We start from the raw sequence: 25,597 nt of genomic DNA, 5'->3' as shown, positions 1-25,597 counted from the left end.
GAAGAAGAAGAAGAAGAGAAGGACGACGACGATGAAGACAACAAGAAAAAAGAAGAAAGAGGAGGAGGAAGAGATGGAGGAGAAAGAGGTGAAGGAGGAGCAGCAGGAGCAGCAGGAGCAGCAGGAGCAGCAGGAGCAGCAGGAGCAGCAGGAGCAGCAGCAGCTGCTTTTTTACTGTACTGCGTTAGTTGGCCCTTTGCTCTGGAGGGCATTGCAGACCCAAGCCACAGCATGTAACAGTTTCCTATTCTGGATTGTGGTGCCTTGAGTGAGAAATGTTCCCTAGAGGCTCACATGTTTGAAGACTTGGTTCCCAGTTGGTGACATTATTTGGGGATGGTTTGAGAGGTGTGGCCCTGCTGGATGAAGAATGTCACTAGGATTCAGATTAGAGTTTCTAGCCTGGCCCACATCAATTTGCTTTATGTTTGAGGTTGAGAATGAGATCCCTCTGCTTCTTCTGCCTACTGCCTGTAATGCCAGCTCCAGGAGATCCAGCCCTCAACACCACTCCCTCTCAACTTCATGACTTCTTTAAACTATTCTCTCTCTCTCTCTCTCTCTCTCTCTCTCTCTCTCTCTCTCTCATACACACACACAAACAAACACACACACACACACACACACCTACAAATGTGCAAACATCTGCATTTATATCCTTTATCATCTGGTCTTCTAGTCCATTTGGGCATAGGATACCCTCTCAGGCATGTATTTTCAAAGCTGAGTTTCTGATTTGCCATTTATGATAACTGAACTGGTTTGCCTTAGCTCTCTAATATTTAAATTTAGTTTTTCATAACTTGATTGAGCATTAATATGTTTTTTTTTTCATTTTTATGAGCTGATAAGCAAATACATCTTTACTGGTTTTGATTTTTCTTAGTTTTGTTTTTCTTTCTTTATTTTATGATAGGGTCTCGTGTAGTCTGGCCTAGCCTCTACTCCACAAGTTCCTAAAGAATATCTTGAACTCCTGGTCCTCCTGCCTCTGCTTCTAAAGAGCTTCCATTATAGGCATGCCCTACTGGAATCAGCTTCTTTTATTTCAATATGTGTAATTAATGTATTTATAGTACAAGTATTGGATTCAGGGTTTTGTTTATGGTAGGCAAGAACTGTACCACTGAACTTCAGCCCTAGCTTTCTCAGGTTCTAGTTTTGTAAGATTTATTTTTAATTTTAATTACATGTTTGTGTATTTATGTATGTGTGTGGGGAGCGTATATATGTGTGCGTATTGGTGTATGTGTATATATGTATATATGTGTGTAAGGGGATGTATGTGTGTGTACAGGTGTGTATGGGGGTGTATGTATGTGTGTGTATTGATGTATGTGTGTTGTGTGTGGGTATCTGTGTGTACTGATGTATGTATATATATATATATATATGTATATGAATATGCATATCTATCTATCCATCTATCTATCTATACAGAGAGAGAGAGAGAGAGAGAGAGAGAGAGAGAGAGAGAGAGAGAGAGAAAGTGCATGTTCATGCTAGAAGAGGATGTGAGACCTCCTGTTCCTGGAGTTACAGGCTGTGGTGAGTTGCACAGGTACTGGGAACTGAACTTGAGTCCTCTACAAGAGCAATATGAGCTGTTAAAAAGATGAACCATCCTCCTGGCAGGGGGTGGGGCTCCATCCTCTCAGGGGAGAAGGGGAGAGGGACTCGTGTATGTGTGTGTGTGTGTGTGTGTGTGTGTGTGAGAGAGAGAGAGAGAGAGAGAGAGAGAGAGAGAGAGAGAGAGAGGAGAGGAGAGGAACAGCAATCAAGCTGTAAAGTAAATAAATAAATTAATCAATGGAAAAAAATGTCCCAGGGCATGAAAAAAATAAGTTCAAATTAAGAGAGAAAGAGAGAGAAAGATGAAGTGATTTCTCCAAACCACAGTTTCTATTTCATTTTCTTTTCTTTTTTTCTTCTTTGCCTTTCCCTTTCTTTCTTTTTCTCTTTCTTTCTTTCTTTCTTTCTTTCTTTCTTTCTTTCTTTCTTTCTTTCTTTCTTCTTTCTTTCTCTTTCTCTTTCTTTCTTTTTCTCTTTCTTTCTTTCTTTCTTTCTCCCTTTCTCCCTCCCTTTCTCCCTCCCTCCCTCCCTCCCTCCCTTTCTTCCCTTTTTGCTTCTTCTTCTTCTTCATCATCCTGCTTCTTCTTTTTTGAGTCAAAGTCTCACTATACAGCCCTGGCAGGCCTCATAATACGCATCCATTGATTAGTAGTAATGTTAAGTATCTATTTAAAATAGCCACTGAAACATATCCTTTTTATATTGGTACCTGATTCAGATCTACTCTTCATGCTTTCTGTAGGAGTCTCTGCCCTTTCTAATCATTTATGGGAACACTTTGTGAGGGAATAGCTGTTTCAGAAAACACCTCTCACGTCCAGAAACTGAGCTTCTCCTGGACCTTGTCTTTAAGCTAGTAATATACCTTGAGACTGTGTAAACAATGTACTGAGAAGTCAGTCTCTATAAACTTAATCTGCCTTTCAGAAAACCATGTAATCAACCTTAAAAGGACTTGGCTTTTCCATGTAATCAGTTTTACAACCTAAGCTAAACTTATGCTTCACTTTTAAGTTATATATTCATTCATGCGCCTGACATAAAATAACTTAGGTACATTAGAGTAATCATTTGCTAAAAACAGTCAATATATTGAAAGCAACCTTAAAGAAAACAAGTGTCCACTATATGTTGGAAGCAGCATGTGGCTATAGCTTGATAACAGCTGTTTGTGGCTTTGGAATGTATTCTGGTCACTAGGGCTCAGAAGGTAAATTTTTCCCTTACAAACTCTGACCAAAAAAAAAAAAAAAGATTAAGAGATGCCTCATTTCTTTCTCATGCTGTAGTTTTTGTTTTTGTTTTTGTTTTTTTATGCATTTTGATCAATACTTATAGAAAAAGCTCTACTAGGGACAGACAACACAGATGAGATGAAAGACACAGGGAAAGAAGTGGAGAATTCAAATTTCAGCTCCCTCCTGGTCTAAGCTACTAAGTGACTCATTTCTTTGGCAGTAGCGCTGACACATTCTGGAAATGATCTCCGTCATTATTTAGTGGGTGATTTCAGTTACAAATGTTATCTTCCATTTTGTGCCTTGTCTGCTACGTTACTCATTCATAATACATGTCAATGTATGAAGTTCTACAGTTGATGTGGTATGCTCTGTGAAACTTAAACAAAAACATGGACTTTGCAATAAGTAGTTTAGCAAGGTTTTTCCTCATAAAGAATACAAATTTTCTATAAGTAGCATTATAGTAATTTTAGAATTTCAGAGTTATTTTCATGTAAGTCTTGGACCTGTTGCTGGACTCAAATTATGTTCTAGCCACTCATTTCCCCTATTTTCCCTGTAATTTTGCAATATTTTATTATTGTAGCATGTTTCAACATCTAGAGTAATGGATAACCCCTCAAATTTTCCAAAATCATCTTGTGCTAAGGTGTAAGTTTACATAGGATAGGTTTGCTGTGTTAGCTGTTTTTGAACAGTGTGCTGCGGTGGCCTTAACTGACCACATCTGTACTGTGCAGTCCTCGCCATTGGCCATAGCCCTTCATTTTGTAATGTTCTATGTAAATTGCACAGTGTTTTTGACTGGATTATTTCCCTCAGCGTAGAATTTTCCATGTTCATCTACCCATGGCCTGCATTTCTTTCTTCATTAAGACTGAGGATATTCAGTCGGGTGTGGTGGCGCACACCTTTAATCCCAGCACTGGGGAGGCAGAGGCAGGCAGATTTCTGAGTTTGAGGCCAACCTGGTCTACAGAATGAGTTCCAGGACAGCCAGGGGTCTACAGAGAAACCCTGTCTCGAAAAACCAAAAAAAAAAAAAAGACTGAGGATATTCGACTCTATACATATAGTACATTCTCTGTCATCATTCATCTGTCTATGTGGCAGATACTGTGAATACTGTTTCTATGAATATAGATATAGAAATCTATTAAATACTCGGCTTTTTTCTACCTTTGAGTGTATATCAAAGGACTGCTAGACAAAAGAGCAACACAAATGTGTTGAGAGAGCTTCACCCTCTTTCCCACAGAGGTGGTACAAGTTTATATTCCCACCAGTGGTGCACAGGGATTCCATTTTCTTTGTTTGCTGACAGACACATATTTTTTGCTTCCCTGAGTCTGTGTGACAGGGAGACATGACGTCATTTCTGTTCATTTCTGTTTGTTGTCTTATTTGTTTTCATTTCGATTTCACTGGGCATTAATGACTGTAGGCAAATTTCTACATGTTTATTGGGCCATTTAGAAGTCTTTTTGGGGGGGCGGATGTATTTTTCAGATCAGTTTTCATTTTAAAAATCAGGTTTGACTAGCTTTAGAAAATTTCTCTATGTATCAATATCTTAAACGTATACATTGGAAATGTTCCCTCTCACTCTGTGGATAAGTTTTTTAGTATGTGATAATTTAGTGAACATTTTAAAGTGCTCCCTCTGTCTTCCCTTCTCTCTGTGTGTGCTTTAGGCATTAATTGCAATAAGCCAGCCTAAGTCGTGATGGACTTTTAGCCCTGTGTTTTCTTCTTTAATTTTATGGTGTTAGATTTTATTTTTAGGCCATGTATGCATTTTGAATTATTTTATCTGCTTGGTTTTAGGTAAAGGTCCAACTTCCTTGTTTTCTGAAAATAGCCTGTGGCTTGATCATGTTAGTTCTAGCCTTTCTGCTCATCTCTGCCTTTTCGTTTGGAGAACTCAATATAAATTTAAGGTAAGTTTATATAAATATTTGTCTTTAAAATCTTATATCTACACCTCACTTTCTTCCAACTCCCCACAAGCTTTGCTTCTGCCATCCTGATGTGTTTTCTTTTTTCCTGTTTGTCTTTCTAACACACTGACAATTCTTTTGGTCCTACATTATAATGCTGCTTTTGCACTGTCTAGTTTTACTTTTATAGTGAAGCACTTGGGTTCTTCTTTAGATGCTATTTGTGCCCATCCTGAGGAGCACATTTAATGTCTCGAAGATCTGACAGTCTAGTGCGGGATTGCACACACTTCACATTCACAGAGCACAAAGGAGTGAAACCTCTAATATCCTGGTCTCATCCTTTCAGTCACTTATGTCACACATCTACACACTTACTCTGAGAATGTCCCATCTCACCTTGTTAATCTCAGTGCCTTCCACCTTGTGTATAATTCCTTTGGACCTGAAAGCCTTGACAATTTCTCTGGCCATATTGAGCATGACATTTATCTCCTCCTTGGTTTTCATAGTGACAGCGATTTCTGGATGATCATACTCTAAGTAGCCTGAAGAACAGTGCAATATTTTCAGTAAAATTAGAAGGTCGTCTTACGTGAGGACCTGAAGATAACTATTTTCCTCTAAGTTCCAAAGGTATAACATTCACCCCGGGGCAAGCATCCCACTGGCAGGCCTGCTGTCACCAGCCCCTCACCGGTAGTAATGAGATTCAGTCCTTTTTTTGGATAACACTAACACTTGAGCTGAGCCTATGGTAAAGGGACGGAAAGCCCTATCCTTAAACTAATGGATACACTGGTCCAGCATCACTGGACCCTGGAAGCATGCTTGGGGCCACCTGTCTGCTATTTATGATCCATTTTCTTGTTCGGTTCAAAGCAGGATCTTTGCGTCTGTACTGCTTGTTCATCTACAGTTTCCAATTAAGTCCTAAAGCTGACTTTTTCTGGGTCATTTTCCTCATGTTCTCTTGGTGAATCTAGAAGACACATTTGTATGTGTCTTTTTGTTTATGTTTTCTGGATTCCTAGATGCCCATTTAAACCTCACTCCACTCACTCTGGACATGTTGGCTTTCCCTTGATCATGATCGCTTCTCTGCCCTGTGATTATTTGCCACACAGCTCAATCAAGCTCCACTCCTGGGCTCTCTGGGTTCCTTTGCTGCCAGTCACTTCCTGCCAAGCCCTGTTTTCACATGTGAGTTCTAGGTTATGAGGGTGCTTGTTCTATTCAGGATTTCCCTATACCAGAGGTACAGCCTGGAGTGATTCAGAGGTGACACTTTTGTCAGGTGGGCATTGAGCACTCCTCAGAGACCCTCGGGCTCTATTCTGATTTCAACCCATAAGCCGTGAGTCTCTGTGGCGATATTCTTTGAGTCACTCGTGAAGGCACAAGTACAAGGCAAAGGAGCTTTGCGTTTGTAACTGATTTTTAAGCTAATCTGATAACTTTATTCAAAAGGATAAGGGAGGGCATGGAGAGATATCTCAGCAGTTAAGATATCTGGTTTGGAAGAGAGGGAAATTAATATTACAAATTACATACAGGATCTTAGTGTGGTAACATGGATTGTTTGAACACATATTAAAAACCTGTATTGTCCCAGGCAGAGACCAAGTGTGATGAGGCAATACTATGCTAATACATTTATTATATGCTAATATAACTTTACATTAATATTACATTCCATAGAAAACACAATCATGTTGTTTGTTTAAATTTACTATTTTACTGTTAAAAATTAGGTTTTTGGGATTGGAGAGATGGATCTGTGACTGAGGACACTTGCTGATCCAAGGAATATCAAGGTTCAGCTCTTAGAACCCACATGGAGGCTCACAACTGGCTGACTTCAGTTCCAAGTGCGTCTAACCTTCTCCTGGCCTCTTGAGGAACTACGTGGTACACAGACCATGACTTTTCTGAAGTTGTCATAACTATAAGAGATGGTTAAGTTGTATATTTAGAGTGAAGGTACCTACCTAGCTCTTTCATAGCATGTTCCACATTCCTCATTACCCGCTTTAACAATATCTATAGAACAAAAAGATATTATCTTCATTGGGAAAGTAAACCATTACAAAGGAGCTTTGCGTTTGTAACTGATTTTTAAGCTAATCTGATAACTTTATTCAAGAGGATAAGGGAGGACATGGAGAGATATCTCAGCAGTTAAGAGTTCTTGCTGCTCTTGCAGAGGACCTGGGTTCATTTCTCAGAACCGACAAAGCAGCTTCAACTGTTCCTAAGTCTGGTTCCAGGGGACCTGGTGGCCTCTTCTGGCCCCATTGAGCAACAGGCATCTACATTGTACACAGTCTACACGCAAAACACTCATGCACATAAAATTAAAGTAAGTATTTTTATGCAGGATGGAGAATGTTTTAAGGATCAGAATTGAATTTAGGCAGTGAACTTTCAAATTAGGGACACGGGAGTGGTTTTCAATCTTAAACACACAGAACATTTGACCAAAGTATGAGAATTGAAATTGTAACAAAAATTTGTTGATATTTTAGAGACCCAAGTCCTTTGTGTCTTCTCCTTTGCCCTCTCAAATATTATTGCTAGGTATTAGCCATGAGAGATGGTAAGAAAACTTAGGAACACTGGCTTATACTTGCAGGTAGCAGAGAAAAGAAATGCTGTTCTACCATGAAGTTGGTGTGCAATATTGACTATGCTTCTGGCACATATAATTTGACATTCAAGTGTTACAAACTGCAATGAAGACAAGTTTGAAGTCTACCTAGCTACGTGCCACCTAGATAGTACAAACACCAATCTGCTTCAAACAGAATAAAAAGAAAACTCTAGGATTTAGGTCTGAGAGCTGTGTTTGCGCTTACCACCCAAGGAAGTATAGGCATGATCAAATGAATCTTACTTGATCCCATTTCTCATCCGCACAATGAGAACAGACGACTGGGCACATGCAGATAACTGTCAGTTTTTGAAATACTGTCTTTTGCCACACCACTGGCTACTATTTTCCTTAGTTTTTATCTGGGTCAAAACCAGAAAAATGGAAAGAAATGGTAGGAGCTTTGGGGCATGGTGAGGAAACTTTGTTCAACACCATGGCCACCACTCCTCACTTCGCACTAGTTCCTGACTAATCCTTAAGCCTGCATTAAGAGCGGGTTGAACCCTTTGCAAGGATGCAAAGGCACCTTCCAGGAAGCTCCTATATGTTACTATGGCACTAGCATTTTCTGACCTCCTAGTTAAGTAAGATAAGTGATGCAGCAAGTCAGGAATCAGAGACTCAGCACATGCGCGTGTCAGCAATAAGGAAGTAAAAAGAGTGGTGGTTTCTCCTCTCGTTTGGGTTTGTTCTCACCTGTTTAGTCTGTTTGGAACTTGCAATCTGATCAATTATATTCAGTACATCCATTTCCCCTTGGACATAGCCTTTCAGTATAGAATACCGAAAGGATATCTGCTGGCTCATCCTTTTGTCTATGATTTGCAGCAGTTTTGGTGTTACAAGCTAAGAAAAAAATAGAAGAACTCTTATTAGGCATTACCTGTTTATTTTTGTTTATGCTTAGCTTACTTTGCCTCATTTCTTTCTCTGCTTTGTGACAGCAGTGCAAGATGTGAGCCCTTAGCGTCTGCTGCAGCCGCCTTGTCTCCCTCCTACAACAGACTCGGGTCCCTGTCTTTCTTTTCTAAGCCACCTTGGTGATGGTTCTTTATCAAAGCTATAGGAAACTAACCAGCATGCTATTATTTTGCAGCCGTCCTGCTCCAGGGTGCTGGGATGTAGAGATTCCTACGCCATTTCCCTTCTAAAAGCATGCTTCAAAGGAATAAAGATGACATCTAGTTTCTCTTCCTACTCACAAGGTCTACCATTCGACATAAACATTCAGAGTTCTCTGAATATAATTCCAAAGTTTTCTTAGACAGATCCCGAATTCCTTATCTCTTTGGTGGACTCCGTATACTCCATAGTAGAAAGAAAGAACTATAGACTTTGTAATACTGTAGACTTGGTGTCCTTAGGTAAAATTGTTTGCTGGTGTTATTTATTGTCCTGAAGAATACTACAGAAGTATATACTGATGACTGACCTTAGACTTGGTTGGTTTAGGGCTTAGTCTCCAAAGCATTTCTAAGAATGTATAAGAAAGGCATAATAGTCTATGACGGTATCTGCACCCAAACCTTCTCTTTTGATGTATCATGGAACAACTTTCCAATCACTTATGTAATCATATAAGAAGCAAGGAACTGCCATCATATGTGGTAAAGCAACATTGATTAGGCAAGTAATTTTGCGTAACACCTACTTTATGCACTATGAAATGTGTTTATTTTAGTCTTTGACCGTTGTGAATGCATACATTTGGCTTTGTCCATACGCATGGTCTGTGTGGTGGTTTGTTTGATGAGCTTCATCTTTTGACTCCCAGGTAAACTGTACTAAGAAGCACTGCTTACAGTGCACTTGTGCCTACATAATCGTGGATCTGCAAGCACTCTGCACTAAAAAGGAAAGCCGCGATGAGTGCCTACAGTTCTGTGAGCTAAACTGATTTATGAGTACTCATAGCATAAAATGTTAAAACCTGACTTGTTAAAGGTAGCTAAATGGCTTAAACATCAGCCTGCCAGAAAATGTTTTCCCAAACCTGTTTTTAACTGATATTCCCTGACTCCAAGCTGATGGTGGAGGCCAAAGTCGTGCGTTCTTGCTCCTTACCTTTAAAATGCGCAGTATACGAAGGAATCGAACCACGTTCATGAAGACCACAATCTCAATTAAGTCAAAATTGTAACTAATGGAGTCTGTTTCGATAAGTATTATATCTAGGGTGCCGACTAAGGTAATCCCGAGCTCAAACAGGAGCCAGGTGTGTGAAAAAAAGTCCTTCCTCATTGCTGCCATCTGTTGATACAAAAAAGAAATCACACTGTCATGTTTTCGGCTTTTCCTCCCTCCAACATAATATTTTGATTGACTCTTCGGGGTACAGTCCTATCATATTCACTTCTCAGTCCTATGTCCACCCCAACCCCCACTGTCCTTGACACCTTTTCCCCAGTCGAAACAACAACAGCAACCACCACCACCACCACCAAACAATTTGTGTTATCACTAAGCATATTCAAACTCTCAGTAGCCTGCTCCTTAAATTCAGCTGAGGAAGCATTGCCCACTTCCCCGAAAGGGAATGCAAACATTACCAGTTATCTTTCCCCTAATCTTCCTGGGATTCAGGATGTCAGAAATACCACCAGGAATACCACCCTCAGACAAGCGAGCAGAGGACGCTCAGGACACCACCCGTTAGTGAAGAAAAATGTTAAGACTACTTGATGATACAGCTTGGGTGTAGACGAAAGGCAGATTCATCAAATGGCACCAGAGTTCTCACTGGTCAGCAGTTGGAAGGCAAGACAAAGTTGTATGTCCTGTAACAAGGGTACCTTTCCAACAGCCCTAGATGCCACAAGAATCCCGAGGTTTCTGTTTATATTATTTCATTATATCAAATGTTAGTAAGGAAATCATATATCTTGTAATTCAAACAGTCTAGATTTTATCAAGTCAGTTCAAGATTTAAAGATTAAGTTGGTGAAAGGACGTCTTTTCTTCTCTCAATTTTGTTTTGGGATGATGTAAAATAAATTATTTTTAATACCTTGAAAACTCAGGTAAATGCAAATATTTTATAGCTTTGGCAAATGCACCAATCCTCTTATGTCAGTACATTGTAAAGCCAACAGAGGGCATCACATGTGGTACATGCTCAAATATGTCCATTTCAGAAAATCCTTTTTTGCATTATGTTTTTGAACCATCCTATCTTAGAGTAGTGGGGGAACACAAAACAGACTCTGGATTTTGTGTGCTTTTTGTTTTGCTCTGTTTTAAAGATTTATTTATTATGAGAAGTGTTCTCCCTGCTTGTACACCTGCAGGCCAGAAGAAGGCACCAGATCTCATTATAGATGGCTGTGAGCCATGCCATGATTGCTGGGAATTGAAGTCAGGAAGAGCAGCCAGTGCTCTTAACCTTTGAGCCATCCCTCCATTCTTTTGGTTTTGTATTACTAAGTTTTGTTTGTTGTTTGTTTGATTTTCACAGGGGAGAGAGAGAGAGAGAGAGAGAGAGAGAGAGAGAGAGAGAGAGAGAGAGGAGGTGGCTACAATCGGGGAGGAGTAAAGAATAAGATAAATATTGTATGAAAAATAAGAGAACATGACCAATACAGATTAAACCCACCCTGCATCTCTTTAACCTATATTATTTAAATTTTTATTTTGGCAAATACAGAGTCAGTGCCTAAAGCATCCATATTTTCTACTGTTGTTCTCAATATCACTTTTAAAAATTAAGTTTGTGTGGGCTGGCTCAGCGGTTAAGAGCACTGACTGCACTTCCAGAGGTCCTGAGTTCAATTCCCAGCAACCACATGGTGGCTCACAACCATCTGTAATGGGATTCGATGCCTTCTTCTGGTTTGTCTGAAGACAGCTACAATATACTTATATAAACAAAAAATTAAGTTTGTGTGCTTTAAGAAGAGACACAAATTCAAAATGCGCCCTTAGAACACTCTAGCTCATGTTGACACGGGATCAGGGAATTTCCTCGTCTCCCATGAGGCTTTCATATGCACACATTTTAGATTACCTTAAGTAGAGCCTCTAGAATATAAAAGGCAAGAAAATAGTAGTTAGCACATTTTATCTCATTTTCATAGATGTCTTTTAGTCGGGAACTCCAACAGATTATCATAGGATATGTGCTCATTAATACCGCAAGGTACCCAATATACTCAAATTCATTTGTGAAGACTATTCTATGGCATGCGTGAAGAAACATGTATCTGAAACAATAAAAAGGGAAGACACAATTTTAATCTTAAAAAAAAATCTATGAATTGTTTTTCCTTATTTGGTCAGTTCTATTCCTACTTAACTGGAGCCAGGGAATTCTGCTGAAGTTTAGGCTGTAACCTCACTAGTTAGGTGTCTGCATCCTTGATCAAATACGGCGATTGGTAAGCTATTTTTTTTTTTTTTAAGTTTCATTGGAAATACCTTTTGTGGGAGGATAAAGCTGTTTCTAGAAGTTTTAAAATGAGAATCCTAGTGCCAAGGGCGGGATACTTCCCTATGAATTGTTGTTCAGGAATGTCCCTGAGGCTTTCCCCAACCCCACCCCAGGGGGGAAAAAAAAAAATATATATATATATATACACTTGCTACTGCTACTAGTTGCCTACCAACACTAGTTAGTAAGACCCTACTGCTTGGTCACAGGATATAGAGAAACCAAGCTGAAATGGACTTTCCTTCCTGCTAGCTAGCTCTCATAGTTTCAGAGGGTGGCAAGGAGTTTCTGGGGAAAAAAATATATCGTGACAAGTCTTGCTGAGCTGTGAAAACTGTGTGAAACCATGTTGGCTGGACTGGCCAGACAAGACGAACCAACCAGTACACCAGCAGTGAGGCTGTTTGGGGGCCAACCAATTGCTTTCTGATTGGATGAGGGAGTTATGTCTGGAATTGTCAACCTGGTCAAAAAGCCTGTGGATGGGGAGGTAGAAGGCTCTAGTGGGCAAACTATCGCTCTCATTGTGCAAAGTGGACATGATGTACCCACCCATGACCTATTAAAGAGCCATGTTTATGTCCATAGACTACTGCTGCTGCTATCAGCTTTGGTAGGAGAAATTTTCTTTTGCAATTTTTCAGAGAATAGATGACTGTTAAATGCCCAGTCCTAAGGGAGCATCCATCTCACCCTTTGTGAAGCTAAGGGGACGTCATGGGAGAAGGGTCAGAGGCAGTGGGGAGAGGAATGTAGGAAAAGGACTTCAGGACTAACTGCTGCTGTATGCCTGAGCTCACAGCAGCTGCCACTGCACGAGGTCTGCAGATGACTAATACGACTAAGGGCATGCAGAAGCCGACGTGCTGTAATGTCTGGAGTATAGGGTCACCTCTTTCCTGTGGATATATATGCAGTTAAGAGTTGATGGGAGAACAAGAGGAACATTTCTTCAGATTGGTCGCTGCTGGTAAGTTGTAGATCACAGACTTTCTAGCTACTGTGCAGACTCCCGCCACAAACCCTGTTAATTTTTCTCCTTCCACAGCTCCCTTAAGAATCAGGTTCCCCTTCGTCATACTTGGATTGGGCAATTTCAGATTTAAAAAAAAAAAAAGAAAGTAGAAGGATTGCAGATAGAACTCTTTGAGAATGTATTGACATTAATGAGGCCCATAGATTTTCCAGATACCCCTTCCCAGCAATATCCTTGGATCTTTTTAAATACCCACTTCATCCCAGAAATGTAAGAAAATGAAATAAATATCACTGGATAAGATTAGCTCAACGTTGGACCATTTTGGGGGCATAACATCTTTTTTTTCTCTCCTCTTGCACACACACATGCACACATACACCCAACACACACACACACACACACACACACACACACAAAGACATGAATGTAGAAGAGTAGTTAGAAGAGTTGGAGGATGGAGGAGCTAGAGAAAGTACCCAAGGAGCTGAAGGGGGCTGCAACCCTGTAGGTGCAACAACAATATGAACTAACCAGTACCCCCAGAGCTCATGTCTCTAGCTGCATATGTAGCAAAAGATGGCCTAATTGGCCATCATTGTGAAGAGAGGCCCCTTGGTCTTGTAAACTTTATATGACCCAGCACAGGGGAAGGCCAGGGCCAAGAAGTGGGAGTGGGTGGGTAGGGGAGCAGGGGCGGGGGGGGTATAGGGAACTTTCGGGATAGCATTTAAAATGTAAATAAAGAAAATAATAATAAATAAATTAATTAATTAAAAAAAAGAAGAGTTGGAGGGTGACAAGAGTTGGTAACAGGAGTGAATATTATGTGTATGAAAATGTCACAAGAAATATATTGCTGTATATATTTATAACATACAAATTAAATATAATTGCATATAATTGTGTAATTATTGTGTAAATATAAATATAAATAAATATTTCATATATATCATACTAATTAAAAAGAGAGCACTTAGCACAGAACTAGAATGTTTGTCTAGCATACACAGCACCTTAAAAATACAAAACGCCCCAGTCTCCCAAATACAAGAAAAATGTCATTCTTACATCTCCCATTCTCTTAAGTACTTTTTTGTATGTGTGTAAGGAATTAAATTATAAATGACTTCAGATTATTTAGATTATAATTTAAAAAACTAACTTTGAAAAGTTACCATCACATTTCTGATTTCAGCATTGCTCACCTTGATGGAACCCCTTTATCTTTTTTAGTATTATACACCCAGTTGAGTAGTAATTTTCTAAGAAAGGAGAGGAGTTTTTTGCTTTCTGAATAGTTCTTTATATTCTCAGGACTCATATATCTGAGAGAGAGGGAGAAAAAGAGAATCATTAAATGCATTTTACATATTTTGAGATAAGTCCACCACGGTACCATCAGAACCAGGGAGGACTATTTTGTGTAATAATGACTAAGCCTCTCATAGCATGGCTCTAAGTCTTGAATTGCAGATACATATCTGTGGAGTCAGGTTGTGAGACCAACTTATTAAAGAGAATTCAGATTATTAAGGATTATGGGTTCTAGAAATCTTAACATTCATTAATGTTTCAAATATTTGGCATCTAGATTTTTCATTTTAGGTGTCACAATCAGTTTTGATGATGAAGGGATTACCTCAGCAGCATGCTTGTTTATAGGAGTGAAACAGCTATGTCAGGCTGGGAAAGTTCAGGGGTATATAAAGCATCTGGGCCACCTCACCCAATTCCCTTCCAGGAGAGTGGTTGTGTTGAAGTCACTCTAAGAAGGCACACATGTTGACTTGGAGAGGTCAAAGTCACAAGGAGCTCAAAAGCATTTTGGCAGCACCCATCAGAAGCTTCTTATAGATTTCTTTTAATTTTTGTGTTGGAGTAGCTCTGATCCCTAAGTGTGACCTGGTCTTCCTCAGCCAGCACTCTTGATTTTGTAAGGAATTTGTCTTGACCCTCTCTTTGTGTCAATTCCCTCCCAGCTCTCCGGGCCTGGTTTGCTTCTGCCTTAATGCTTCCTTCAAAGGTAAAAGATCGAGGCTCCCCCACCTCTCTGATACTTTATCTTTCTCACTCTGCCTCTCACCAAGCCAAAGTAATGATGAAGGTTTTTAGGGTGACATTTATTTCAGTCATTTCAAAGCTTCCACTGTGCTCTGTGTATCTGTCTTCTCCACCAAGAGCACTGGCATTGTACTGTTTCAAAAAGATACATTTGCCCAGCTCCTTCAATTCTGCAGAGGTCATCCACCCATTGGAAAGGCACAGATTTGGAGAACAAATGGAGACTCTTGTGCCATACATGGGCATACTTAAATACATGTTAAGAAAGCCAGATTTTAAATAACCCATGCTTTATCTTTCTACCTTGACACATAAAGTGTAGTAATGATTTGCACAGATTGGCTGAAAATGAAGATTCTTGTGCTCCTGGGAGAAGTCTGTGCTTGGGCTACCGTGAGAATTTACATCTGCTGTGCATGTCTTGTGCTATGGATGATCCAGGATTCTCTTCTGATACACAGCTTTTCTCTTTACTTTCTGGGCTACCACATGTGAGTGGACACAAGGCTGGCGCATCACATTTAGGATGTGTGGGCACCAAAGCCCAGGCTTTGCTGTGGGATGGTGAGCCAAGTGTACATGTCAAAGAAGGCTCTGAGAATGGCCTTGGTGTCATTTTAGCTGGATTTAAGTTTCTTCAGCATTCAAGGGGAGATGTAGGTTTGGGAGGTATGTCTGGGCTGTGGGTAGACACTGTGTCAACTGCATTGCAGTTTAACTGCTCTCCTACTGCTAATTAGGTAGTACATATCCCTACCCAGGGTGACCTGAGGGTGCTCCCCAGTACACCAGCTTTGCTTAGATGATGGATCTGAGGAAATCAGTACCAGCTCACAAAGACTATACCAGGCGTTAACATTGGTGCTTTGGGAAGATGCATCTGCAGAGACTAAGGGACACTTGGCCCCTATGTAGGTGTTCAGAGAGGCTAAAAGGAAGAAGAGGTGCAAAGAGCTACACTCAGGAAAGGAAAGAGAAAGGGATTATTTCTTTCAGGCGATGCTTGCCAAATACGCCACCAGCCTGAAGGCCTTGAGTTTGGGACATGGAAAGGAGACTGAGTGTGGTGTGCAGAGCAGCGGGTGCTTTGTGCAGATGATACCAGATGACCAGGGGGGTGCTACAACACACAAGCATGAAAGCTCCCACGCAGAGGAGCTTTAGGGGAGAAGCCCTCTCCTGACAAAGTACTCACTCTCCCTTCTTCTCGCCAAAGCTTCCAGCTGCGCCTACCAACACCTGCACTGCACTCTGGGACAGAATCTCGTTCCTGTACTGCCGTTGGTAGCTCGCCTAAAAGAAATGTTGATGAAAGTGAACATGGGCTGTGGACACACTGGCAACTTATTCTCTCTTTCATAGGAAAAAAATGCATGAAAAAGAAGGCAAATCATATAAGATACTTGTAGGAAGAATCTTTCTACAGCACTCAGGCCACCATGTCGCCACGGCATAGACCCGGGCTTTGAATGGAATAAACCAATTGGAAACCCTGGAACTGCTAGTCTGTGACCAGCTTTTCAAGAAGTAGAGTTATGTGAAAAATAACCTTGGGGTTGTTGCAGGCTATGTCCCCACTGTGAAACTGATTTCTTAAGGGTGTTTAGAAATCCCGAAGGATCAAAATGAGCTTGACTCATCTTTATTTAATTCCGTGTTGCCAAGTAGTTCACAGCCCAACTCTGCTGTCCCCTGTTTATTAGACAAAACAATCACCATTTTGCTGTTTACTGACGATCTGCTGATCTTCGGGGGACTATGTTTGAGGCTGTGGGAACCCCCACGGGGTGCTGTACCTAATAAAAATGAACGGTTCACAGCTAAGAATCACTGGATAGGACACACTTCTAAATTCGGATATGGAGAGTAATGGAAGGTTCCTGGGTCTGTAGCATGCATTTTTGTATACAACCATTGATGAAAACCATAGCAATTTTATTCTTGGAAGGTACTAGAAAGAGAAATCCATGGACAACAAAAAAATTGAAGACATACATAGAAAAAAAATTCTGATAAAATTGAAAAGGTATAGTGAAAATAACTTATGATAAATTTGAAAACATACACGGAAAAAAATTAGGATAAAGTGAAGGCAAATATATAGAAAAAAATCTGGGGAAAAATTAAAGGCATATAGAGAAAAAAATCCTAATGAAATTGAATATGTATATAGAAAAATTCTGATAAAATTAAAGACATACAGAAAAAAATCAGATAATATTAATGACATATATATAGAGAAGACATTTGTGGTAAAATTGAAGATGTATGTAGAAGAAATTTCTGATCAAATTGAATGAACATATAGAAAAAATTCTGATATAATTGAAGACATATGTAGAAAAAATTTCTAATAATGTTCATGATGTATATGTAAGAAATTTGTGGTAATATTGAAGACGTATATAGAAAAAATTCTTTATAAAATTGAAGATATATATATATATATATATATATATATATATATATATATATATATATATATATATATATATATATATATATATATATATAATTTCGTATAAACCTGAAGGCATGAGGGGAAGCTGAGGGGTTACAAAGTTACTCTTGGGGCTGGGGATGAAGTTCTGAGGTTGAGCACTTGCCTAGCATATCAGGGCCCTAGGCTTCATCCCCAGCACTGTTAGAGGCACATCTATAGCAACAGGAATTCAATAGAGCAGCGACCTTCCCCTTAAACATGAAGAGTATATAATTAAAATAATATTCTCATTATCTCTAAAGTTAAAATAGTAATTTGTGGGGGAAAAGAACTGAGAAAGTGGAAAATCATGTGGATACCATTAAACCTTAGAAATGTTTGTAGCAAAGTAGTTAGAGACTAGAAAAATGTAAAGTTTTCAATGATCATTTTCACTAAACAGAGAAAAATGAAAACAGTTGATTGTAGAAAGCAACTCTTATTGAATTAATTAGTCTATATATGTTTTACTTCATGAGGAATCTAGTCCACTCTGACAGATGCAAAGGCAGCACTTTCAAGATAATGTCAGAAGTCCAGACTTATCTGAGTGTGAAACATTGTTTCTCATCAGTATTACAATACAATACCACTCTGTATGGTTCCCTCGCCACACCATACTTTCTTTTCTAATATACAAAGGTAGAGGAGATGTTCTTTTAATTAATCAGAAGTAGTTAAGATAAGAATGACAAAGTTTGGAAGACTGAAGAAGCCAGTTGTTACTACTATCAGCCTTAGAATTTTGAGCACAGAAATAAAATTGGCCACATTACAGGAAATATGCAAAGATGGAGAAGATGAAGACGGACTCCAACCGTGTGGAATGACTCGAGCAGAGTGAGCAACATGCTGGGAAAAAGGACTTTTTTTTGAGCAAAAACGCAGCACAGAAGCACAATATCAAAAACCAGGGGAGTAATTACGGCAATCAAACATTTGAGGAAAGAAATCAAGAAGGTACAGGGGCAACGGATTGTAAAAATAATCCAGGGACAAACAAACAGAAGAAGTGCAGAGGTCATGCAGTCGTCTTGAGTCTTCTTTTGCACATGGGGAGAGGAAAGAGTAAATAGATACAGTTCTGAGTCACACACAACAGTAGTCAAAGCAAGACTCTTGGAGAGTTGTCTGCATTTGTTTTAGGGGCTCTGGAATGCTGCGTTTTCCTGAAATAAAATATAAATGGTAAATGACATACAGCAATGGCCTTAAAACATTCTAAACGCCAAAGAAATAAGAATAAGTCTGTGAACATCTGAGTGGAAAAAGAAGTTATAATTAATTTCATAAATTTCAATTAAAGTATACATGATTCTGTTTTGATATGAACATGTCAATGGTTAAGTGCATCTCTTGTATGTTAGGTCTTAAAAGCCTTTTGAAATTAAATGATCAAATTATTTTTCTACATTGAGAACATGAGCTACCAGGTCAGGTCAAACTTGCTCCATAGGCTGCACTGAGCTGTGTGCTACTGCTGCTGGTTATGAATGTGACCTACCACAAACTAAGAGACGTACTTAGCACATTAGGGTGTGTGTGTGTGTGTGTGTAATTTGTTTGCTTGTTTCCAACTTGTTTGTATGGTACTCAAGTATGAAATCTATAGAAAATATTATTTTGCAATGTCAAAAGTGTGGGCACACATAACTACTAAATCATTGGGAGGTAAATTATAAAGATATTCACAGTTGGACATGGTGAAAATATCAGTGGCAAATATAATACCAACATTTTGAAGAATGTGTATTTAAGAAGGCATATTTTTAAAAAGCTGGCTATTTACAAAGCAACTATTTAGACTATTTTTGGACTGCTGAGCTAAATTAATCTTTGTGATTTCATCTCATCGTACAGGGTTTCATATGCTATTTTTCTTCTTTAAAAATGAAATCAGAGGAAAAAATGAGGAAATATATATTAAATACTAATCTATGGTAAATACTTTTGATTAGAAATTGGTAGCGAAATGATTATTGATATTCATAGTTTTTATGATAAAGTTAGACATGGTTTTATTTGTTTGTTTTGAGACAGGGTCTCACTATGTAAACCAGGCTGGCCTGAGACCCAGGGAGATTTGTTTGCTTCTGCATCCACAGTGCTGGACAAAAGACACATGCCATCATGCCCAGATAATTATACTGATTAAAGTTAGCTCAACTGGCAGAACGAAAAACAACAACAACAACAACAAGAACAAACCATTATGTATTTTTGTACAAAAGAAGGAAAGACATCAGGGAGGGGAATGAAGGGATATGAGAACAGAAGCAGCAAGATCGATCCTGGATTAAGAACAGACTTAAGATGCTCAGATAGCCTGTCTGCTTTGTCTTACCAAACGTAGACATTGCTCAGAGAGGTTTAAGTGAACAAGTATTGAGGATCAACTAGCTCTGCACCTAATGTTATGCCATTCAGTATTCGACATACAGTATTAGACGTAATGATAAATCGCAATCTTTGGGATATTACTACTTTACTAGGTTTACCTGAGAAGGAAAATGAACTCTTATTTAAAAGGAAAATGTATTCTATTTTTTCTTCCTAGGGAGAGCCTTCTCCCTTTCCTGGAAACTTATGGATGGATGAGGTCGGGTGAGAGGTTGAGGGATGGGAAGATCAGATGGGGAGCTAGAGAAGTGAGGTAAGGAAGGGAGGGACTAGGGGGATAGAGAGTTAAGACCAAGGGTCATTTGAGGGACTGTAAGGAAACCTATATACACATATAAAAGCATCTAAGTGGATTCACCAAGAAACACAGGAACGAAAGTGCCAAAGGAAACCTCCAGTGCTTGGAATGTGTTACATCTAATTGAGTTGCTGGGGCCATGTGTTACATCTAATTGAGTTGCTGGGGCCATGTGTTACATCTAATTGAGTTGCTGGGGCACCATGGCAATCTGCAAATAACCCATCCTATTGCCAGTGCTATTGGCTGCTCTCCACACACTCTTGGTAAGGCCTTGTGGCTGAAGACAACATTCACATAACTCACCAAACACTGGGAAGTAGAGAGAATCCCGGGCGTGGTGGCGCACGCCTTTAATCCCAGGACTCGGGAGGCAGAGGCAGGCGGATTTATGAGTTCGAGGCCAGCCTGGTCTACAGAGTGAGTTCCAGGACAGCCAGGGCTATACAGAGAAACCCTGTCTCGAAGAAACAAAAAAACAAAACAAAACAAAACAAACAAACAAAAAAAGAAAAGAGAATTCCTATCTAGAGCCTTCACCTCTACCGGCTAGTATTCACAGTTCTACAAGGTACTCTGCACACTACAGAGAAGAAAGCTAACCACCAACCCAGATGCAAACCCTGTGATCTACAATGATGACCTACTCTCAAGAGGATGGTGCGACAGTGGCACAAAGCTTGTGGGAGTAATCAACCACAAACTTGTTGGATTTAAGGCCCACTCCATTCGGTGGGTCCCATCCTTGACACTGCTTGGTTGACCAAAAATCTGAGACAAGATAGGCCATAACCTAAGGGAAAACCAACCACTACTGGTCTGCTAAAACAGTGGTTCTCAACCTTCCTATTGCTACAACCCTTTAAAACAGTTCCTTATGTTGTGGTGACCCCAACATAAAATTATTTTTGTTGCTACTTCATAACTGTAAATTTGCTACTGTTATGAATCGTAATGTAAATATCTGATATGCGATCCCTGTAAAAAAGTCATTTGATTCTCAAAGGGGTCATGACCCACAGGTTGAGAACCACTGTGCCAAAGGAAACAACACACAGAATAACTTCTGATGGCATTCTGCTCTACTCCTAGCTCAGTGTCCTGCTCAGCCATCATCAGAGAAGCTTCCTCCTGAACTAGATGCAAACAAAGGCCCAGACCCACAGCAGGATAAAGTTCACAGTGAGAGACCTCGGAATGCTCAGTCCTAAAGGGGGTGTGTCCATCAAATCTCTACCCTCAGGGCCCAGGGAACTCTGTGGAAGAAAAGGAGAGACTGTAGGAGCCAATAGGGATGGAACACACCAAGGAAAGAAGTCCTTCTAAATACTGCAGGACTGATGCACATATGAAGTCCCAGAGACCGTGGTAGCACACATGGGACCTGTGAAGGTATGAGCCACATCAAGTCCCAGCACTGAGACAGAAAGTAGATACAGGATCCCATCCCTAATCTAGAAGCTATCTCCAGTTGATATCCTCTTGAAAAGAAGAAATTAGTTTTCTCTGGCAGAGCCTCACTAGGTATACAAGCCACACTTAAGGGCAGGCCTCATTCACTCACTCACTCACTCACTCACTCACTCACTCACTCACTCACTCATAGCACTACATGGCCAGAACATGACAAACTCAGTGGTATTTTGGGAGGATTTTTGTCTCATAATGCTTTATCTATGCTTTTTGTTTGTTCGTTTTTACCTTACAGGTCTTTTACTTATATATTATGTTTACCAATTTTGTGTTTTTTGTGGAATTCCTTTGTGTGTGAATGTGTCTCTACTTCTATATGTGTTTCTTGGGTTTTTCTTTGGCTCTTTAATTCTGTTTGTTTTGCCCTATTCTGATTTATTATTATTATTATTATTATTATTACCATTATTATTATTATATGTCTGCTTGTTATTTAATGATCAATAGAAAGGACACGTGTGGATTTGGAGGGTGAGAAGATGGGGAGGATCTGTGGGGAGTAGGGGGAGGGGAAAGTATAATAAGAATACATTATATGAGAAAAATCTATTTTCAATAGAAAATTTTAAAGTAAAATTTAATAACACAATGTATAAAAGATATGGTGGGTAGCCATGGGACAGAAGAGCCATGGCAGAAGTCATGTGGAAGCTGAGCCATGTGGCAAAGTTGAGTGACTAAGGGACAGGCTAGAGTGTGTCTGCACAGGTGTAAGCTGGGCAAGTGCATCAAGGAGACACACAGCAGAAATGAGGTGAGGGCAGAGGTATGGGCTGTTAGGAGACAGATGGCCGGAGAATGCCGTTTATCTAAGAGGGAAGTAGATGGCTGTGCTTCAGGTGATGGGGAAGGATGAGCTGTGCATTTGGAAAAGCAATATGAAAAGAGCCTGCTGTCCTGATTGCAAGACAGTGCCTAGCCGATTCAGATAGATTTAGGTTATATAGCTACACAAGTGACTGATTTGTCCACAATGAGGTTTTCAAACTCTAGCTTAAAGATTTTTTCTATTATACTAGAATGTTTGCATCTGGGGACTTTCACAGAAAAACTAGAAAAGTGATTTCAATTTCCTGAGCCCTGTAACAATATGTGGCATTAAATTTCCATTTTTTTTTTCAGAGTTACACACCAATGTCAAACTTCCCTTTCTGATTCCACTAACCTGGAAACAGTAAGTTGTCATAGCTAAAAAGAAGGCAAGTAGGGCTGGCCTGATTATCCAGGGTTAGGCCACCACTTCTTTCAAAATCCCCTTCGACTTTGAAATTGTGGTCCGCTTGCTGCCTTTCCTATCCCAGTTTCCTTCTGACCCACATTTTTGCCCTCTTCTCTGCTGGAATATATTTAAGAAGAGGCACTTTCTTGCCCTTGCTGTAGAAGCTGCTAAGAGAGAGTTTCAGGGAAAACCCCTGCTGACTGTCTTTTCTCCGTTTACCTTAGGGACTAAGGCTCCCTGGGGCATTGGCTTTCAGAGAGCCAATAAAAGAATAGCTGAAAAAAACAAAAACAAAAACAAAACAAAAAACTAAAATCTGACAACAAAACCTTTCTCACCTGCTCACCTAACTGTGAGAGAGGACAGTCTCACCCTGCAGATGGTTACACTTAATCTGGTGTGACAAGTGTGAAGTGTGCAGGTGAGATTCAGTACCTGGTGGCTACATTATTCATCCACTATAGACATGGCACTAATGCTTCACAGTGCTTAGGTTTCAAGTAGTTGGGGGCTACAAGAACATGTCTTCTGTCTGCCCTGATTGCTGCGGAAGAGAGAAAACTCAGAGCTTACAGACTGCCCATTTCCCAAGCAGGGTGAGAGGGCAGAAAGAAGGCTTAGAATCCTGAATGGCTGCAGTAGTTGAAAAGCACCGGTTGTTCTGCATGTAAGGAAAATGAAGATGGATGCTGTGAAGGGGTGATTATAGCTCGCGCTCAAGATCCTAACCTGGAGAGAAAGCTGAGATAAGGCCAAAAGCAACTGCCTAGAATCTTGCTCATGGTTCCAATACAGAGCGTTTCTAATCCTTAACTAACATTTGAATGAAAACACAATAGCCTCTAACTGCATTTACTAGGGAATTTGGTGAAAAATACCTGAATTAGAATCAGAAACGGTAGTCTTATGGAACCAGCTGTTTTAAACACAGCTGAAGGCTGCCATTTGCATCTGAGAAATTTCCAAACTAAACACCTTTATATATATATATATATATATATATATATATATATATATATATATATGTGTGTGTGTGTGTGTGTGTGTGTGTGTGTGTGTACATATATAGTTTATATTATTATATATTATTCCCTTCATTTTCTATGTTATAGATAGGGAATATATTATATATATACATATATATTATGTTATAGATAGGGAATATATATATAATATATAGTGTATCTATAACAAAATATATTGGAAATAATATGCATTTTATATATAATATATATTGAGCTTTCCTTCCATCTGTTTCCCTCCCTCCCTCCCTCCCCTAGTCCTTCTCTTTCTGAATCCCCCCAATGCTGGTGTTCTGTACTAGCCTTTGTGCTAGCATGCCTTTGTTGAGTTGTGTAGGTGGAAGTAATTAAACTCTATCAAGCAAGAGAGAAGCTGTTCAGTACAGGTTTAGATCCCCCCCCCAACCACACTTTTAGAGGAGTGTAGCGGAGAACTAACTGTCTGCGCCGACAGGAGGCGTCTGTTGGTCAGTTCCATGGCTTCAAGGTTGAGGGTTTCATCTATTTCCTTGTTGCAATCTGGACATTTCACCTTCTGATGCTCTGTTACTTCTTCTTGACTCAACTAATAAAGCCAATGAAAAGAAGCAAAATTGTAATAAATACTTATTAATATATTGTTTAGCAAAACAGTCTATTATATCACATTAGTTGTTTTGGGAAATAACAGAATCTGGCAGGTATATAACGTTAACCAATTCCTCCTCATTTGCTTAAGTCGCTTCATTATCCGCTCAGTTCTATAGGAGATAAAATGGTGGACAGGTGGCAGGGAAGGACTTATACCTTTCTCTCTCTAGGGAGTTATGGAGTGCTTGTAAAAGCTAAAACATATCCAGCCGCACTTTGAGCTAGCGGTTCTGTGTGGTTCCCCGACAGCCTCAGCATGACTTGCTAGAAATGTGCAAATTGGCATCACCTACTGTGTCAGAACTGGGAGAGGTGGGTAGCAGTCACTGTGTCTGCTGCCCTTAGAGTTTGGTGACTACTGGTTTAAATGAATCATTCAAGGCAGAAAAAACAAAACAAAACAAAACAAAACAAAGTGAACATGTATGAAAGAGATGCAAATGTGGAAAATTTGCCAAGGAGGAAAACTGAAGCTTCGAGAAAATCTTTTGCTCAAGAGGATAGAACAGACCTAGGGGATACAGATACAGACCTATAATTCCACTCACAAGGGAGACGGAGGCAGGGGAATTACAGCCACCTTGTGTGACTTAGCTCTGCTTCTGTCTACTGCTTTAAAAAAAAAGTGATTAATTAAAAACTGGAATATAAGCTAGGTCTTCTGAATGTGAGGCCCAGGTCCTATACATAACATGGTAATCATGCCAGGGCTGCACCACAAACAGGGCAATGCTGGGACTTGATGATCTGCTTTGGAAGTTAATCAAGTGTGGCCTGGGAACTTCCTTATGACCAGATTGGGGAGGGTGTGTGTGTGAAAATACCTGGTGCCACAATGTGCATCAGACTCTGAGGGGCAGGGGATTGGGGAGCCCAATGGCGTTCCAGACGATCCTGATACAGACAGGTCAGCAAAATGGCCTAATCAGAGATGCAGTAAAACTGAAGAAACCGTTGGAATGGACTCAGTATTTGTCTAAACAGAAATGCCAGTTGGATTCCTGGACAGGACTCAGTTCTGAGTCCCCAGCTATATCTTCAAGCATATGATTATGAAATGGACTTGTAATCTTACTTCCTAGAGACCATACCTTTGCACTCCTCAAAACAGGCCCTTCACACAATGTGACCCAGACAAAGACCACAATGAGAAGCTGCACAGCTCAGACCATGGGAAGAGAAGAATGGCCTTGAGAAG

The 25,597-nt window shown here is 39.9% G+C and overlaps 1 protein-coding gene across 4 annotated transcripts in view; it reads right to left on the bottom strand.

Annotated features, from left to right (window-relative positions):
• Positions 1–25,597, bottom strand: part of Slc9c1 (solute carrier family 9 member C1) — a 67,486-nt gene that overhangs the window by 19,329 nt on the left and 22,560 nt on the right. For all 4 annotated transcript variants that reach the window (XM_021209712.1, XM_021209711.1, XM_021209713.1 and 1 more), the window contains 8 exons: positions 24,209–24,334; positions 16,071–16,168; positions 14,020–14,139; positions 11,413–11,608; positions 9,474–9,659; positions 8,106–8,255; positions 6,745–6,796; positions 5,153–5,301 (listed from right to left, as the gene is read on the bottom strand). In XM_021209712.1, the coding sequence (XP_021065371.1) occupies positions 5,153–5,301; positions 6,745–6,796; positions 8,106–8,255; positions 9,474–9,659; positions 11,413–11,608; positions 14,020–14,139; positions 16,071–16,168; positions 24,209–24,334 (1,077 nt within the window). The remainder of the gene's footprint in view (positions 1–5,152; positions 5,302–6,744; positions 6,797–8,105; positions 8,256–9,473; positions 9,660–11,412; positions 11,609–14,019; positions 14,140–16,070; positions 16,169–24,208; positions 24,335–25,597) is intronic.

Source organism: Mus pahari, chromosome 12 (genome assembly GCF_900095145.1).
Source record: "Mus pahari chromosome 12, PAHARI_EIJ_v1.1, whole genome shotgun sequence".
In the NCBI taxonomy this organism is placed as follows: domain Eukaryota; kingdom Metazoa; phylum Chordata; class Mammalia; order Rodentia; family Muridae; genus Mus; species Mus pahari.
Note: the sequence above shows the minus strand (reverse complement) of the source record. Positions and strands in the feature narration are given on the sequence as shown.